This window comes from Ptychodera flava, chromosome 5, assembly GCF_041260155.1.
Source record: "Ptychodera flava strain L36383 chromosome 5, AS_Pfla_20210202, whole genome shotgun sequence".
Lineage (NCBI taxonomy): Eukaryota > Metazoa > Hemichordata > Enteropneusta > Ptychoderidae > Ptychodera > Ptychodera flava.
This window is the reverse complement of record NC_091932.1, coordinates 12,315,013-12,334,302: the sequence shown is the minus strand read 5'-3', so window position 1 is coordinate 12,334,302 and position 19,290 is coordinate 12,315,013. Positions and strand designations below refer to the sequence as shown.

Below are 19,290 nucleotides of genomic sequence, written 5' to 3'. Positions count from 1 at the left end.
TCATTGGCTGCCTAGCAGCCCATAATATTTTCTGTCAACGAGTGGAAACGCTTACGTCATATTTCCTATGTAAAACATTAGAGTTCTTTATATCTTCGCTTTTCAACTTTTTCACTCTTGAAAAAGTATTGATTGATAAGCCTTATGCTTTTAAGACTAGGCTTTTTAGCAAATCCCGTTCTCTAAGGACTTTCAACGAACATCACTTCGACATTTGTGACACTGCAGCAACGATCTCCCCGAGATAAATGTTGTTGCTGTGTGTATGCAGATGTGGGAGGGTACTCATCGTGAGTAAAGTATTCGCGAACAAACAGACAACTTCCTGAAGAGGTTTCCCCAATTTGAAAAGTCATTGGCATCGAAGAAATCGTCCAAAATGCCAGTCTACAAAGGTAGGATGGCCCTCTTTTCGTATTTTTGGATATATAAAGCCGATTTTTGCATTGTTGAATATACTGCAGCGTGATCATGCCAATGATTCGTGTGTAAAGCGAGTACAGTCCACATGCTCTCTCGGGTCTTCGCTCAGTCTCAACTACACTGATCCAGTTATCATATTCTTCATATATATAAGTACACCACATGTCTCAAGGCGTGATAAGTTGCTGTGTGTGTACCACTGACATTGCACATTTGATAATGATTTATGAACAGTACCATTTTAACCCTTTCAATTTCCAGATCAGTAAACATTTAGGTATCATAAAGGGTCTATCAAAGCAGCGAGATAAGGGAATAGCACGAGCAGTTTTCTCCATGTTTCTTTCTCACACAGGGGGAATGCCCCCCTTTCTTTGAAATCTTGGGTGATTTTGCGCTGATTGAGCGGGAACCCTAATAAATTATGCAGGATCATTTGTTCAAATCAAGGTTTTAACACCATAAGGATAAAGTGGGTTAGAGTATTAAATTAAAAGCACTGATCATTCACACCTTATTCATCTACGTTCAGACACAGTTTTGTAATCTGGAGGCAAAGTCTGTGATCCTGATGTGGAATGCCACTCTCAATACTCTGTGTAATCAAAATTTCAAGAGCTATTTGTTTGGGTGACAAGGAGCCTGTTTGCGATTATTTTAAGGGGAATTTAGGTAAGAAAAATGGAGAATCTTGCAATCGCACGTCCTGGATAAAACACAGGAGTAGCTGCCATGTACAATTCCCAAGCTGTTTCCATCTCAGCAGTCGGCTTATGTGCTTGTTACAAGATGTGATTCAAACATGGTATCATTGATACCAATGATTGAGATAAATTTTGTTACACTAACGTTAGCCAATTTGTTAGCACATACAACCGGTAAGAAAAGCTAGCATTAAACAGGAACTTCCCCTATTAAAGCCGGATTATCGTAAATCCATGCAAATGTAAAAAAGCCACGCTAGTGATTGATCCAAGAATCCCATAATTTTGCCATGTTTCAAGTGTTTATTGTCATTGCATCTTTGATATGATGTCTGTGAATATATAGCGACCAAACTTGAGTGGAAAACAAACTGAAAAAAATGCTTGGTTTTTGTCGGAGAATACATGTTTCAAAATGTGTTCCCAGTATGACCATTTGACCCCTCTTGGCGCATAAGTAACGAAAATGCCCATCATGTTATTCAAAACAATGCTATGAGAATTCAAAACCTCCCGCCCAGTGTATGCAAATGGCTGCGTCATCAATAAGCCCCTATTGTGCGCCCACGGTCCTGTAACTTCCCGTTTAACTTCAGTAACGCATCACATACAAGAGCTTAGGAGGTAAAGTACTAGTCATACTTGGTACAAAGAAGGATACTGACCACTTTTCACACATTCAGCCGATAGAGATATTGGCCTAGCATTACGGGAAGGCTCCATTAACTTAGGAATACCCTACTTCCCAATGAGGATCAATTTCACAGACCTGCCTTTCCTACAATGGCACTACACTGGCACCAACTGGATCAGATAAACATAACAATGGAACATTCACACCTTGAGGGATTAAAAGTCTTCTGTTTGTAACCCGAGTTGCTCAGGCAAGGACTCCGGTTTCAGGTACCATGCAAGTTAATGCAGTCTTCCCCTAATGGCAGGGTTAGTATTTAAGGGGAAACCAGTGATTATTAGAGCTTGCACTGTTAACGTGTACTGATAGGTAAAAGTGAAAGCATTGGTATAGGTGTCATTCTTCTGGTAGATGCCTAACAAACCACAAAATAATGCAAAACAATTTTTAAAAACCTTTATTAAGTACAAATACTATAATGGATGTTATAATTCAGCCATTGAAGAAAATTAAAATGAATGACTCTAAATATTGTTTTATTTCAGTCAATGTCAAGTGGGGAAAGGAGAAGTTTGATAAGGTGGAGCTGAACACGGATGAACCTCCCATGGTGTTCAAGGCTCAGCTATTTGCCCTGTCTGGTGTACAACCAGACAGGCAGAAAGTCATGATGAAAGGAGCTGTTCTGAAAGATGACTCATGGGACAAATTCAAACTGAAAGACGTATGTATAGTTTTAAACTGTTTACACCCAATTACCTATAAATAGGTCCCTAATTACCATTTATAACAGTGATTTGGGCCAAACCATTGTGATGAAAGGATTAATCTTGACCATTTTGATTATAGGACCATTTAATATCCCTGTAACTCTCTTCAGGTTGGTTATATAGTTGTTGATACAAATAGAATTGATTAAATAATGTTGTGTTTTGTAGTGTTACATAAAGTTTCTAACACTAGAATAATGTTGCATAAAGTTTCCAACGCTGGAAAAAAATTGACATCATAAAGGAAGTCATAAACAAAAGGACAGGAAATTACTGTACACTCCCCTTTTAGATGCCCCATCCCTCTATCATACTCAGTAGTCTTTTGTCAAAGACATGCAGCAGATTTTGCCACACCATAGTACTGGCATTACTTTTCCAGCAAGAATAATATGCAAACACTGCAGTAGATATTGTTTTCTAGTATAGATCCGTTTGACAAGAATGAGCGATCAACAGAATCTTGTGCAGATGTGACAAACACTTAATTTGAAGAGAAAAGAATATATATCAAAATGACCTCCATACAACCAGATGTGACAAATAGACCCCAGTAGGATTATGGAAACTCCCTCTGCAATATCAATGACATGTAATTGTTCAGGAAAAGATGTTGGAGCCTTTTGTATGGAAGAATTGCAGGGCCTCAGTAAATGGGAAGAAAATGTGTATCCAATGTATAGAGGGCGCTGTTATACCAAAATGAAAACTTTATATTACTGGATAGAGGATGCTAGAAACTGAACTTGTGTAAAATATAGACATTAAAACAAAATACAATATTAATAGTTTTATATTGGTAGTGTATACACTAGATTTTGAAAAAAAGAACAGTCACAAATTTCCTTGACTACACAGCGTTGTTTAATCTGAATAAATATTACAATGCAGAAGAAAAGCAGTCAGACAATGGCAACAATACTCTTTATTGAGAGTGTACAAGATAAAAAATAGCTGATATCATTGCATGTAAATAGTCATTGCAATTGTTGCAGAACACATTCTTGATGGTTTTTTGGCAAAAAAAAAAAAAAGTTTCTGAGGAAAGTGATTATATTTTGTAAACATGTATAACTTCTTACAGTGCAGTCATGAAACCTACTGTTCTTCATTGAAACGCAATTTCAGTTCCAAAATTGCTGGAGGAAATCATTGTATCTGGATGATAGTCCCATGTAATCAGATTAAGGACAACAAAGTACAACTTTTGTTTGCATTTTTTGTCTGCATGGTACATTTAGGGTGCAAACTTTCTGATGATGGGTTCAGCAGATGAGCTGCCCAAGGAACCAGCACAGCAGACAGTGTTCATGGAAGATATGTCTGAAGATCAACTTGCTTCGGCGGTAAGATTTATCACTTGATGAAACCCTGTTGTGTATTGTCAAAGAATTAAATGTACTACAGTGCTTCCTTGTCAGTTTTGTGATGCACAACCCTCTCTTGCAGTGTAATTTTAGTTGTTAGTAGCTCCCATTTTACATGTCTTTGTGAAAATGGGAGGTTATCTTATAGTTCTTTGACTTTGGGTGTTATGTATTGCCTTGTAAATTACAAAATGGTTATCACACGTGATAAAATTGACTAGTCCCAAGGTCATAGTCATAGGCTAACAGTTTGTATGGCTGGGCTAGTATTCTTCTACTTCTACAAGCCCAATGAAGTGACAAATTATTCAGCTGTTCAGCTGATAAGTGGAATGTTGATTAGTGGGCAAGTGGAAGCTGAAAGTGACTTTGAGTGTATGGATCCTAAAGGTTGTACAAATGTCTTTTAAATGAAATCAACTTTACATTTGAAAATTTTCTGGAAAATTACACATTGAGTGAATCTCACTTTGAAGATGAATTAATAACTGTCCTTGCAAAGCATAATTTCTGTCACTCTTAATCAAACTTCATGTCATCTGTCATTTTGCATATAGTCATTAACTAACAGTAACAATGGATCTGGTTAAAGCAAGCTTCAAACAGTCACAAGTCATTTAAAGTCCATAACAGCTGATAAAATCAGTGTCAAGAAAGGTCACTCGCTCTTCACATAGACCAATCTTCCTATACTTTCCACCACAGGATACCTTCTTCTTTTGATGAAGTCAAACTGAAATAGAGGAAAAAGAGGGCCAAAAAATTATAGTCATTATCTGTCATCACATAGCGCTTATCAATTTTGTGTTTTGCTTTATATCTCAGCTTGATCTTCCAGCTGGTCTGAATAACCTAGGGAATACATGTTACATGAATGCAACATTACAGTGTTTGAAATCTGTACCTGAACTCAAAGAGGCACTAAAAAAGTAAGTATATACATCTCCTCTGTCTATCCTAACAAGCTGTCATGATGAGCTACTTGATTTTGTGAAAGTGTGTCCGCAAAGAAGTGAGAAAAATATCTTTCTCCCGGAAATAATGATGATTGAACTTCTCATCCCTTCTCCTCTGCCAGTTGAGTCAACAATTTGGAAGTGTTCTCCTCCTCCCCTCCCCTTCCATAAATCGCTTAATAACTGTTCTTTTGTTCAGATATCCAGGCACTATGACACCAGCAGGAATGGTAATGCCTGCTGAGTCCATCACAGTTGCCATGAGGGATCTGTTTGAAACAATGAACAAGACATCATCGGGCATACCACCCATTATCATGTTACAAGTGCTTCACCTAGCATTCCCACATTTTGCGGAAAAGTCAGAACAGGGCGTGTTCCAGCAACAGGTTGGTGACTTTTCTGAATTCTTCTTTGCACCAAGGTCTTGGTAAACTATGAACTAGTCTTGTTTACCCAGACAGCACTTTGGAGCTCTCATATAGCCACCCCCAAACAGTCTTGGGAAATCCCATTCAAAAACTCTCTGAGCAAAGATGGTGTAATATTGGCAAGAGCAATGCATCATGGGAGTAACAGATCCATGCTGTCAATAGTTCTTTTACCGGTTCCATGATGCAGTGCGTGCCAGGGTATTAAAGCGTACGTTACGCATAGAACTTTTTAGCCGTAGGGTACATGCAGGGTATGTTACTCATAGAACTCTATGGCAGGTTACACCCTGACCTATATTTTTGTCACTGATGGTTAGATTATACACGGGGCATTATTTGGTATTGCAAATTTGTGTCTATCTTCTATAACAATCCGTTGTACAAAACAAATCAGCATGTTTTCGCTGTTTTGAGCTTAGATACGGTGTTTGATAAAGTCGCTGCAATGCATTGTGGGATGACCGGGAAAAGGTCTATTATGTTTGGAGGTTGTGTAGAAGTGCCTTTTGAAGTCATTTCTTGGTAGTGAATGGAGCTCATCATGACTTTCATGTCTTGGATCAGATGGATAGGACTTGTTTTCCTAAAATTGTCGTTGACATTGACTGTTAATGTGATTTTAGTTCTTTGTTTTCCCGAAGTTGTCAGTCAGTTTCCTCAAAGATCAAGCTGATAAACAATGCCTCTTTAAGACATAAAGAAAGAGTACATTTCTAAACAGTATTGCAATCAAGTAATGCCATTGATGGAAATCCAGCTGTTCAGATCACAAGTCATGTAACTTCAGTCAAAATAAAATTTGTCATTTATTTGCCACGATTGCTGTATGGTTTGATAACCCTTTGTGCCTTTCCCCTAATATGATCAGATTGATTTACCATGTTTAACCACAGTAACAGGACTTTGTAGCCCTGGTAAAATTTACATACACTATTGGTACTGCCCTTAACAAAAACACTGTATGATTACACACAGGACGCCAATGAATGCTGGACCCAGGTTGTCAGGATGTTACAGCAGAAGGTACCGGGAGAGCCAGGGAAATCTCAAGCCAGCGGTGACGAAGCTGAGGTTGGCAAAGGCTTCATTGATCAGTATTTTGGCATTGAGATGGAGAGTGTGTATCCTTTACTGTGTTAGGACTTATGCCTTGCTAGGCTATGTTGCACACTTTGTGTCAATGAATTTGAAGGGTGAGATCAGTGTTTTGCCCAGGAATTGTAAAGGTGGGACACAGTGTCCCATGATTGTCAAAATAGGGGGACACTGAGTTACAATAGGGGTCAATGTGTGAGCGAAGAACGCAAAGCAAAGTAAAGTCACCAAGGCAGAAAGGTATACATTCATTTTAAAATTAATATTGCTGGACGTCTCCTATAATGGTTTGTGGCAAAGTCATTTTAACTGGTTGTATTTACAGTTTCGAATTGTAAAAAAAGACATCATCATGATAAAATCAATTTCATGCGCATTTTTCTTTTATGGTGATTCTTGCCAGTGACTGCATTACATGTGTTTAACAGAAATAAAGAAGATGTTTCATTACGCTTATGACTCCAGAACTAGAAGTGGTTGAAGACAATAGTTTGATGCACATTGTAACCTGGGTTTTTATCAGTACTGCTATCAAGTTCTCTTCTTTTTTATAATTGCTCCAATGACTGACAATTTTCCCTGAAAATTGCAAAAAATAAAGTTTGAAAACACAAATATCTGAGAGAACTCCTTGATCCTCATGATAGCAATAGCACATTGCCATAAAGCTGTTTTGACAAGCTAGGTGGTTCTTGTTAAGATCAGCTACAATCGAGCTAGGGGGTCTTGACTATATAAGGAATTCAGCATGGTGACCTCGATCTCTCTTACCTGCAGACGATCGGAGAGTTGTATGAGATTCCTTCTGGGGAAATTTAAGGCAAATTACTACTTTGAAAGTCAGGAATATAGTGTTTCAACAAAATTGTGGGGTTGATGATATTTTTAGGTGAAGTCATGAGCTTCCAGTACACCAAAATATACGTACAGTCAATTCCGTTTGATGCCATGTGCCCGGGCTAGTATCGTGACTGAATATTTGATTCTCCGTACTTCGGCAGATCGTCCATGTAGCCGACACGAACACGACGTACTTCACTGTACTAGCATATACATGTATTTACAAGTAAAAGTTTCATTCAAAGTTGGTGGTCAATAAAATTTGCTTTGTGAAAAGTTTGTTGTTCTTTTTACAAGCCTTCCGCTTCCGAAATCATTGCCTGGTTATCAGGATCGTACGTGGCCCGGTATTTGAGTCTGCTGTCCCCAAGGCTGCAGGGCTCAGTGGACGCACATCGCCTTGCTCATACCCTGAATCGTAAACTGTAACAGACTAACTGATTTTCCAATAGTGTTTACATTGTGACGAAAAAAATAGACTAAATTTTAAATGTTTCATTGTCTCAATAGAGAAGCAATAACTGTACGGGCTATCAAGTATGTAATTTGGTAGCTAAAAAAGTAGTCTCTCTGTGGACGCTGGACTTACAATTCTAGCCCTTATTTAAGTGCGTCCCTGTGACCCATGTCCGGTATTTTTGCGGGACATTGTTGCTAATTTTGCGTCAAAAGACGCAAGAACGCACTCTGGGCAAAACACTGTGAGATATACATTGTTAAAGGAAGACAAGTTAAAAGGTGTTGTGTGGTCCTGGACTATTGAAGTTTCAGTCCTTCTAATCGCTGCTTCTACTTAAAATGATTTTACTGTTTTCTTGATCTCAAAAGTGCATCAAAGTCAGCATCATGTACTTCACTGTTGCACTTTTTCTCATAGCTTAACCCCTTTATCACCATGATTTGGCCCAAACCCATTGTTGTCAGTGGTGAGAGTGGACCAGTTTACAGGGAGTTGTGGGTTGAACAGGTTGATTCGTGATGGCGTTTCTTGTTTTTTCACTGCGTAACAAATACATTGAATTGTTTGGTGTTGTTACTATGCAATGATATATATTACTTGCAATGACTGGGCTGTCAGTGTATTTATAATATGTAGTTGATCACTGAAAAATGTGTTTGCCAACTTTTGTAACTGCCAAAAATCCAAGGAACAACTCTTTTGCCTCCTACCTATTTAATCTGTGTTCACAATCTGTCAACACAGCGCTTTTTTCTTCTCTGTTGCTGAAAAGTTTTGATGAGGTTTCTTCCCTGACTGTGTGTCAATCAGACTGAAGTGTGTTGAAGCTGAGGATGAGCCAGAGACAAAGTCATCGGAAACTCTGTACCAGCTGAGTTGTTTCATTTCCCAAGATGTTAAATATATGCACACAGGACTTGTGTCTGTAAGTACAACTACCCCCACAGTATCAAGATTGCCAAAACCTACAAATAGTATATACTTGAGCAGCTAGAAATAACACTTTCAGAGATGCAGTGCAAAATAATCAGAGTAGTTTTTCTCATATTAGGTATGTATATAAATACCAAAAAGAGGTTATATTTGTTGGAAGTGGCATTGGTATGGTTGAATTCACTTCCATCAGAGGAGATATAGGGACATTTCATGACATTAAACCTTTAACGAAAATTTTATTCATACATATATGTCCATACACTCTGTTTTCCTTCCAATACTTAATTTCTCTACTGTTATAAGATTTTTCCATGACAAATTCTAGAGCCACAAAAGCTCTGTCTTTTTTGCATTTTTAGCTCACGTGTGTAAACACGTGGGCTATTGTCATAGCGATGTCTGTCTGTCTGTCCGTGTGTGTGTGTGTGTGTTAGTGTGTGTGTGTGTGTGTGTGTGTCTGTCTGTCTGTCTGTCTGTCTGTTTACACGATAACTCAAAAACGCCTGAACGGATTCAAGTCAGATTTGGTACACAGGTACCATATGCTACTTGCAATGACAATGGAGACGGTAATGACAGTGTAGACATATATCAAGAAATACTGCACCAAATTTCATGAAACTTTTCAATCTAAGAACCTTATGATGATACTGTGAGTGTCATGTCAAATATCTTCTCATTTGCATATTTAATGAACTTTTGTTATTAGTGAGATAACTCTGAAATTCCTGCACCAAACTTGATGATACTTGCAACAAATATTGGTCTGATATATATCTAATTATAATTAGAAGAATTGAGCAGTGTCAAGTTAATAAAAAGCTCATTTGCATATTTTATGAAGGTTTGTAATTAGTCATATAACTCTGATATAACTTCACCAAATGTGATGAAATCTGCTGCAGATACTGATCCGACTTATATCTAACTGTTGTGTTAAGTATTTAGTAGTGTTAAATTAATTAAGGGTTCATTTGCATATTTAATGAACTTTGTAATTAGGTATATAACTCTGAAAGTACAGCACCCAAGTCAGTGAAATTGGGTACAGATATTGTTTTGATAAATATCTAATTGTACTGAGAAGCATTTGGCAGTGTCAAGTTAACAAATAGGTCATTTGCATATTTTATGAAGTTTAGTAATTAGTGATATAACTCCAAAATAACTGCACCAAATATGCTAAAATCTGCTGGAGATACTGATCCGACAGATATCTAATAGTGGTGTAGAGCATTTAGTTGTGTGAAGTTGATTAAGGGTTCATTTGCATATTTAACGAACTTTGTAATTAGTGATTTTACTCCAAAATTAAAGCATTAAATTTGATGAAACTTGCTACAGATGTTGATCTGATAAATATCCAATTGTACTGAGAAGCATTGAGCAGTGTCAAGTTAATAATTAGCTCATTTGCATATTCCATGAAGTCTTATAATTAGTCATATAACTCCGAAATAACTGCATCAAATGTGATGAACACTGCTGCACATACTGATACGACAGATATCTAACTGTGTTGTAAAGCATTTAGTAGTATAAAGTTAATTAAGGGTTAATTTGCATATTTAATAAACTTTGTAATTAGGTATATAACTCGGAAATTTCGGCCCTAAAATTTGGTGAAATGAGCTACAGTTATTGACTTGATAAATATATAATTGTGCTATGAATCATTGAACAGTGTCAAGTTAATGTAGGATTTATTTGCACATTTAATGAACTTTGTAATAAGTGATATTACTCTAAAATTACAGCATTAAATTAAATAAAACGTGCTACAAATGTTGATCTGATGGATATCTAATTGTCCTATAAAGCATTGAGCAGTGTCAATTTAATTGACAGCTCATTCGCATATTAAATAAAGTTTTGTAATTAGTGATTAAACTCTGAGAGTACTGTGCGAAGTTTTTAAAAAAAACCTGCTACATATATTGATAACATATATCTCATTGTTCTGTGAAGCGTACTACTATTAATGAACCTGTTGTAAAACATGTGAGCATATTCAGTTCATATCTGGTGACATATTGCTTTTGATTTGAACCCAACAGAAGTGTGACCATTTTGGCGACAAAAATACAACTTGGTTTTACCAAGTAAATAATTTTCTACTTACAAGTCATGTGTGGCTGCCATGTAACAATTGACTGAATTCATTGCCAAGAATTGAAAAATGGTGATATTTTTAAAGATCTCATTGCTTAATAATGGGAATCAAAAATATCTCTGAAGATTGAATAGTATTTTTGGTAAGATAAAGCTAATGGGGTTTTACATGTACTAGACCCCTAGAGGAAGATAGACGGACAGAGTTCAATGCCCTCTAAACAGAGGTAACATTTGATAGCAAATGATGTTGTAGACATCCAGATAAACATTGCAAGCTTTATCTCAGTACTGTCTTTATAGATCTTCTAGTTACTAATAGTCATGTTGTTCAATCACAGAGACATACAATGAAGTTCAATTGATAGTATTTACACATCTTGATTTTATTTTCCAGCGAATGAAAGAGCACATTGAAAAGAATTCACCTTCACTTGAAAGAAATGCTCAGTATCTCAAAGAGGTAGGACCATGTTAAGTACTCATCTTTGATTTGGATAGCAGCGTGAAAGTGAAAATATGAACTTGAATTGTCACAGAGTGTCTAAACTTCAGTTGTTGAGTGCATGGGTGATCTGGACTATCAAACTGTTTGTAAACCAGACATTTGGGTGGCTTTTGTGACAGACTAGTGTTGTTGACCACAACAAGGAATGGAATACTCCAACTTTTGTGTATATGTAGGAAATTGGATATTAAACCAGCAAGGATTCCTCTCCAAAGTATAGAATTCAAGAAACAAAGAAAGCGATGTAGAGGGCCAGTAACTCTAACTTTTGATGATTTGTTGACTATGATTATTTTTAATGTCAACCATAATTTCTTGTTCTACTTCCAATAGCATGTTTAGATAAACAGTATCTAGGTTGCCAACTCAGCCTGTACATGTGTAGACTGCATTGTTATTGTTGACGAATGAGTTCTAGTCCAGAATAGAACTCAAATGTAAACAATATAGATGCTATCTTGACAAGTAATTAGTTGATGTTTCAACATGTGTTTTGGGAGGGAACGAGAACTTGCAATTGCCATACGAATTAAAAATAATAAAAAATCTTCAAAGTTAGGGTCATTGGGCGCTTAATGTAGAGAGTTATTGGCATGTAAATAGATTGTCTTTCTGTTTCCATGTTTCTGTTCCATGGAGGAGAGAGTTCAAAACACGTAACTATTGCATTGACAGCATATTCAATTGTGAGACTTCTATCACGTCAATGTTTTTTATTTTCGATTTTGAAACATCAAAATTGGTTCATGATAGTATTTATATTTTGTTGTTTTGTTCTCAGTCCAAAATTAGTCGATTACCTGGTTACCTGACGATACAGTTTGTAAGATTCTATTACAAGGAGAAAGAAGCTGTAAATGCAAAGATTTTAAAGGTGAGTCTTAAGGTAGTCTTTATAATTGATTATTAGTTCCAGAGACCAGCTCTGGAACTGTTAGTTTTTGCTCACTTTCCTTCTTTCTTTCTTTCTTTCTTTCTTTCTATCTTTCTTTCTTTCTTTCTTTCTTTCTTTCTCTATTTCCGGTTTTACAACCATAGAACGTGCTATACACAAATTTTCCGCTAATTACCCAGAATGCATTGCGACACGCTTATGACGTCATCGCTCAGCTCGGACGGGTTTTACGGGCATTTCTTGTTTGTTTATTTATTTATTTTTTATTTGGCATTGCTCAACTATCATATTGCGTTCAGTTATTAATAATTCTAGCTTTCCTTCGCTTTGTTTTTTGTTGCTTTTTGATTTTATTTTTCTCTAAATACTCGCCGTACGTGGCGCTTTACTGTTTCGCCCGAATGCTCATGGGTTGAATGGCACATTAACAATGGCGGCGTATCAATCGCTTCGCTCGCAGATACAGAGAAAAGTAGCCTTTCCCTAAGTTTACAAGCGCGGCTGGGCACATCGTGTACCTAGGCGAGGTGGGTGTGCTCGAAAACGATGATCAATGCAAAATTTGGACTCAAAATCGTTTTTTTTGGCGGAGAAACTGCCCGCTGTATTTCTGAGGAGCCACCAGCGGTTTTTCCTATATCAGTCTGCGGGGCTGTGGTGGGAGGCCGTTTAACGCCGGTAACACACAGCCCTGCCATGCAGAGCTAGGCATTCATAGTGAACGTACTGTCTGTCATGCACCGGCATGCGTTGGCTGCACGTAAAAGCAACTCAACTTTCCAAGATCAAACGGTCAGTATCTTGTGAAAACAGCGACATAGCAATGAAAATTGTTTTAGTCTGTGCTTTTAATCAAATGAAAATGCATGTGGCTCAATTTCAACGGCCTAGGTCCGATGTTTCCTCTCGTCTGATCATCGTAGTAAATCACTCGCCTCTTTACGGCAACAACTCAGCGCTTCCCGTCAAGCGATTGATTTTTGCGTAGGTCAGCGGAGCGAAAATTATTGCTCTGGCTCGCGAGAATGTCGTCTGATAAACATTTCCGTGCGTTGTTGCCCCCGTATGTATCTGTTGCGTTTTTGCCATAGGCTAAATGTAGGCATTTGTAATCTGTGTACTGTAATTCCCCCTGACTGCCTTGCTTTTAGTTGTATTATGGTGTTTACTGCTATCAGCCCTGAATATTAAAATCCAAAGCACTCTTTCATTCTGCACCTATCTTTGTCACACATTCTCTTGTTTCTTCCGCTGCTCTGGTCTCTGGAACTTCGCTTTTGCTTGCAAATGCTTTCTAGTTCAATTTTGTGTTCTCTGCATGTAGACTTTTAACAGAGAAGTACTAACTGGGGATTTCTGTTGGATAACGTATCTTTTGATTAGTATACCCATTATTCCTGTGTCTTTTGATTTCACTCATTATAACGCTTCGTTCTCCCATTTGATTTTATATCTGTGGAAGCAATTTACATATAGTTTCATCTCATTAACGTATGGTGATTGTAGACCTTTTTACAGGGAATTATAAGTGAAAAAGTTAAGCAGTTTTTACAAATACATGCATATGTACCCATACAAGACTATTCCAAAACTACATTTTCACATCATAAGATCTTTCTGTGATATCTTTCAAATATTTGCCAGTACACTTTTCCTCACCTATATCTTTAATATTTAGCTCCAATATCATATGTGTGCTAGTGTAGCAAAAGGAGCCATACACATAAGGTGTGAACCATATAACGATTTGTTTGTTTTGATTTCATGTAGTAATACTCAACTCCTTTTGCAGGATGTGAAATTTCCAGCAAACCTTGATGTCTTTGACCTCTGTACTCAAGAATTACAAAAGAAACTCACACCTGTCAGGGAAAAATTCAAAGAAATAGATGACAAGAAGGTTGAAGAAGAACAAAAGGTGAGCTAACTTTTTAACATCAATCCTATTCCTGCTATGGTTTAGTCCAGCTCTGTCACTTTACAATAGTGAGTTTTGGCTCAACCATCGCACAAAAGGTAATCACACATTTCTTGCCACTGAGAGTTATGGATCGACAGCGTTTTGGATAATATTGCACGTTGTTGGAGACAAGACTCTCAAAAGAGGGTCAAATTTTCCATATAACTAGCCACCTGGAAAATTTTGCTAATATTTCTCTTGTCCGGAGTAGAAGTTGAGGTGTCAGCTGTGAATACATGAGTGAGTGTACGGCGTTGCTAGTGCTGTATACTTCACTTCATTTAGACCACCAAAAGTGTCAATCATCACATTTAGCCTTCAGAGCATGTCAGCTCAAAATCTGAATGGGAAGTACACCCTCAGATTTGGGCTGTTGTGTTCAAGAACCATAGGTTGTAACTTGACTCAGCCCCTTTCACACATAAAGGCAATGTTACATATTGGCCTTTGGCATGAAAAGAAGATCTTGAAATTCTTTCTCTGCCATATATTGGTCCAAACCAACTGTTAACAATGGTTATTTTATACCTGTTTTCAGAAAAGTAGGGGGTGAAAAGACTGGGTGAAACTGTTGCAAAAAATAAATGCCTCTTTTTACAAACTGCCAAGTTCAGCTTACCTTACAATTCTACTTTCACTTCAGGCAAAGGAATTAGCAAAGGAAACAGGAAAGCAGACTGCCAGTAAACCAGAAGCAATGAGTGTTGAAAGTAAAGATGAAAATACTCAATTAGAACCGTTCTCATTTGAAGATGGTGAGTAAGATGAATTGTTGGTTATTAACTACAAGGTTGTATGCACCTCAAGAGTTAAAGACGTAAGCCTTTGCTCAAACATTGCGCAAGGAAACTTTAAACCAAAATCAAGAATGCAAATCAGGGGCCACCATGTGGATTTTGGTACCATCGAAACAAATTACCTTTCATATACTGATATTAGAAATTCAAAATGGCTGCCATCACTGTGTAAACTTTGTGGGAAACGACTAAATTTTTTATTTTCACAAACATAAGATGATGATAACTTTATTTACTTCAAGAGTTTCATAATGAACTCACACAACTGGTAGATTGGGAAAGTATGCCAAATTTTTTGAGTCTGAATATCTGTCCTGTACTGCAGGTACTTCTACTTTAAGATATTTGCTAAAATTATAGAAGTGGGTCTTTTTCATATTACATAACCCTAGCATGGTTAATTAAAGGTCTTCTGCTTAATGTGTCGAAATATGCCTCAGTACCAATTACATGGTATTTGCAAATAAGAAAGCTGTTGGCCAACAGGTTTCTTTTAATTTTGAAATCAGTCAATTATTGTTTATTTTTTTACCATTTTAAAAATCTCAGTTTTTATTTGATAATAGTGCTCCCATAATCATTCACCTATAATTTCCCTCTTTTTCATTTATGAATGCTGCAGTCTTTTTACAAATTTACTGTACTTAGATATCATCTTTTCATAATTTTCCTTTTTTCTACAGACATAGGCTCAAACAATAGTGGTTACTATGAGTTGCAAGCAGTGCTGACTCATCAAGGTAGATCTAGTTCATCTGGTCATTACGTCGCATGGATCAAGAGAAAGGGAGGTAAGTTCACACACATTTCAAATGAGAGTAAGCATAAAAGCAGTAATTCTAGGTAATAGGTAAATTACTAAAGCCTAACTGAAAATCAGAGCCTTAACGCTTTGAGCGCTGTAATTTTCCCCAAAAATTTTAGTGCATCATTTTACCTATTGTTATGAATTTTTCTGTAATTTGTTTTCAGTTTTTGACCAAATGGTCTTAGATTTTCATTGACTGCAAGTTTTGACCAAAATTGTTGGGAAAATCTGACAAAAAAAATTATCTGAATATCTTACAAAGATGACAAAAATGATTGTTGCACTCATACTCATAGAGCTAATTTGATAGGTATAATTTTTGAAACACATATCTGAATCAAAATGGAAACAAACCTCTCATATCCTGTTGTTGCTCTTGTGTGTGTCTTTGTTCTCTTCTGTTCAGAGGAAGCTACGTTTTTACTGAGATTGGTGAACACATATTACTATAGTCTTATGGTTTGTTCATGCTCCTCAGTTGGGTGAATGATAGAAAAAATGTCTCAAGCATCCACCAATTTACAGTTGTGCCACATTTAAAATTGCCAAGCTTGTATATGGCATGGTCACTGATCATTCACAAATCTCCCATTTGCTTTTCCACGCAGATGAATGGTTCAAATGCGATGACGACAAAATCTCCATGGTTACACTTGAAGATATCCTCCGGCTATCCGGCGGCGGAGACTGGCACTGTGCGTATGTACTCATCTATGGTCCAAAACGACTTGAAAAACAACTGGAGGAATCAGCTTAATTTTGTTTGCGAGGATTTCTGATAGAAACTACACCATGGATAAAGACATGGCATTTCAAGAGATCCTCCGGAAATCTTATCTCGTCCTATTCCTGCAATCGATATCAAGCGCCATGTATTAATGAAAAGAGTTACCAAATGAGCCTGACAAACATTTATAACTTCCTTGAACAGAGACAAGTGTCCAGATGCCCAACATGCATAAGAGTATTTTATCAAGATTATTATGTAGACAGTTCATGACTGTGCATAAATGCCAATACACACTGAAGTGTGCTCTCACATATTGCTTCACCTACCTTGCAGTACCATAAACCCATCATTCATTCTATTTGATGTGTCCTGATCCACCTTCACCAAGCAAAATCAATAAGGTTAAACTGAACAGCTTTGGAAATAAAGGTGTCATGTCAAACAAAAAATATTTGGAGTGAACAGAGCTTGTATCGATTTGTCAATAGCTGTGGTTATCTATGGGCATTGCTACCACAAAATTTACAAACTGTTGATAGTTGTCTGTGTGTGCCCACCATGTCAACATAACATGCCATCGACTCAAGAGGGCTCTCTTTGAATCGTACGACTTGCACATTACATGTATTGGCAACAGGGTGATTCAAGGGCATTGAAGAAACTCCAGAATTTTACTCCTGGAGTTCAGGAATCTGAAATACTATAGGGCACACCGTTACATATATTGACAAAGAAATACTGACAGGAGTACACTGCCTTCAGAAATATATTGATGAAAACCAAGGAGATTTACAGTATCCTGGATGTATGGTTTGCCAAAGAGAAATATGAATTTGGTATCCTTAATGTCTGTTTACGATATTGTGAAGTGTTTGTCACTTGCATCAAGAAACAACTGAAATCAGATATAAAAAAATGGGCATCTTTTGCATTCTATCGTCTTTTTTAATTTTTTTTTCCATTTGCAAATTAGCTGCTTCCGTAAGATGAAGGCTTAAATAATGAGAATGCAAAGACATTGCAAATATCTTGACGGCACATTGAATTTTTTTGAATAAAATTCCATCAGTGTTCATTGACATTAAACAGCCTCATTTCTTCTCAATGTCTGCATACTGATGTTTGTTCAACACTTTCATCCCTAATCCCAGTATATAGGTTAATCCATAAAAACAATGGGAATTTAAGACAGTTTGGTGGTGAAAAGATGAATTTGCATAGAAATAATCCCAAGTCTGAGCTGGAAGAATGACTGAATGGCAATGATAACAGCACAAGGTCTGTTTTTTGTCAGCGTCAATGTCAGTGGTGTCCAGCATTGAACATGGATTTGAATGTTACATTGCGTCAGAAGAAATCTGTCTAAAGTGACAAACCATCTTGTACTATAATGAAGGGACATGCGCATTTCACTCAAGCCATTCTGATGTGCACAGAGTTCTTTTACCCACTGCCATTCTACTAGGGGTGGGCCCAAGCCAACTGGGCGAAGGCCCCTATTGATTTCGTTCATGCCGCTTCTTTATAATTCTACCATAATGTTTTTGTCACTTTTAATCTCAGAAACTACCGCTCTTATCTCTACAGATACACACCTTTTGGTGGGGTAGGGAGGACTAGTGCATGTTACACTGGGACTTCAATTGATCACATGAATTGGAGACCATATTGGTTTTTGTCAAAACCCTCAATCTTCACAATAAACAAGGCAAATCCGCTTCAAATTTCTTGTGTAGCATGCTGCCTCTCAGCTAACTAAAATTTTTAAATGAAACTCTGAGTGGTCACATGAGCTTAGCTGCCATCTTGGATTTTTCAAAAATTTCAATTTAATCTACAAAATCTCCAAAACCAATATCCCATTAGAACTAACATTTTGCAAGTGGTTGCAGGTTTGTGAAAGCAGTTTCAATCAGTTGCATGGTTTTGTAGCCGTGTCATATTTTATGAAAAATGTACGATAACCATGAAATAATGTTCACTAATAATCTTCACTGGAACCAACAGGACATTTCAGCTCAAATGGACAAGTACTTTGTCAAATTTGTCCTTCCAAAACTTTGGGATGACCTTTGACCTTTTTGTATCTCAGCAACTACAAGGGCAAGGAGTTGAGTTTCTTTTGTATATTACAGCTATTAAAGTAGATATATTTGTCACACAAAATTGGGTGATTGCCCAGCATGAAGACTGATAAGAAATCCACCAAACTCAGCAGACAACTTCTACACTGAGTAAACTGATATGCCCACACTCCAACAAACCATTTTTGAAAATCATCCCGTTCGTGGGAGAGTTTTGAAAGGGGAATAAAATATTGATTGATGGTCTGTTGCTGCTATTGTTATATTTACATCAAAATAGCTCTGACTAACTTAACGAAACCAAAGTTTACATCCCATTTGCTGATAAGGGAAGTAATGAGTATGCCTGACTGCGATGACAGTGTATGTGTGCATTTAATTAGCAGTGCTGACGTGACCATTGCAAAAGATTGAAAGCTCGTTAATATAACTTCAGAAAACCTTATATTGCCTTTTTTGATCTCATCATTTGGACATCCTGAATTTCCTAAATTGGTATATGGTTGTTCAGGGAATGACACCTTTTTAGAAGACAAAATATGACACTGGCAGAAACAGTTTCCTGCCTTGTACATTTTGTTCTCTGCAATAAACCTTTTCATATTAATTCGTCACATTTCCAGCTGTCGTATTCCTGTACACCTCATCATAGACATTCCCGACAGGAGAAACTGGGAAGAGTAATATTTGGTGGCGAAACTGGTATCTTGAGATTGATTAAGGTAGTTTGCGTCTTAAAATGGAAAGACTTAAAATTTTGCTCAAACTTTCCTCGAT

General features: G+C 37.1%; 1 protein-coding gene across 1 annotated transcript; it reads left to right on the top strand.

Moving 5' to 3' along the window:
• The first annotated feature begins 21 nt into the window (after window positions 1-21).
• Window positions 22-17,515, top strand: LOC139133033 (ubiquitin carboxyl-terminal hydrolase 14-like). The gene is made up of 13 exons (XM_070699422.1): window positions 22-395; window positions 2,307-2,485; window positions 3,773-3,877; window positions 4,724-4,827; window positions 5,054-5,243; window positions 6,264-6,409; window positions 8,494-8,608; window positions 11,129-11,194; window positions 12,021-12,113; window positions 13,927-14,052; window positions 14,738-14,849; window positions 15,575-15,682; window positions 16,308-17,515. Exons 1-13 carry the CDS (start codon window positions 380-382, stop codon window positions 16,454-16,456), a joined length of 1,509 nt encoding a protein of 502 aa, XP_070555523.1. The 5' UTR covers window positions 22-379; the 3' UTR covers window positions 16,457-17,515.
• Window positions 17,516-19,290: the final 1,775 nt, after the last annotated feature.

Coding starts and splice junctions, on each gene's coding strand:
- LOC139133033 (XM_070699422.1), top strand. Junction 3,878..4,723: donor AAGATCAACTTGCTTCGGCG/GTAAGATTTATC, acceptor TTTATATCTCAG/CTTGATCTTCCAGCTGGTCT. Junction 11,195..12,020: donor ATGCTCAGTATCTCAAAGAG/GTAGGACCATGT, acceptor TTTTGTTCTCAG/TCCAAAATTAGTCGATTACC.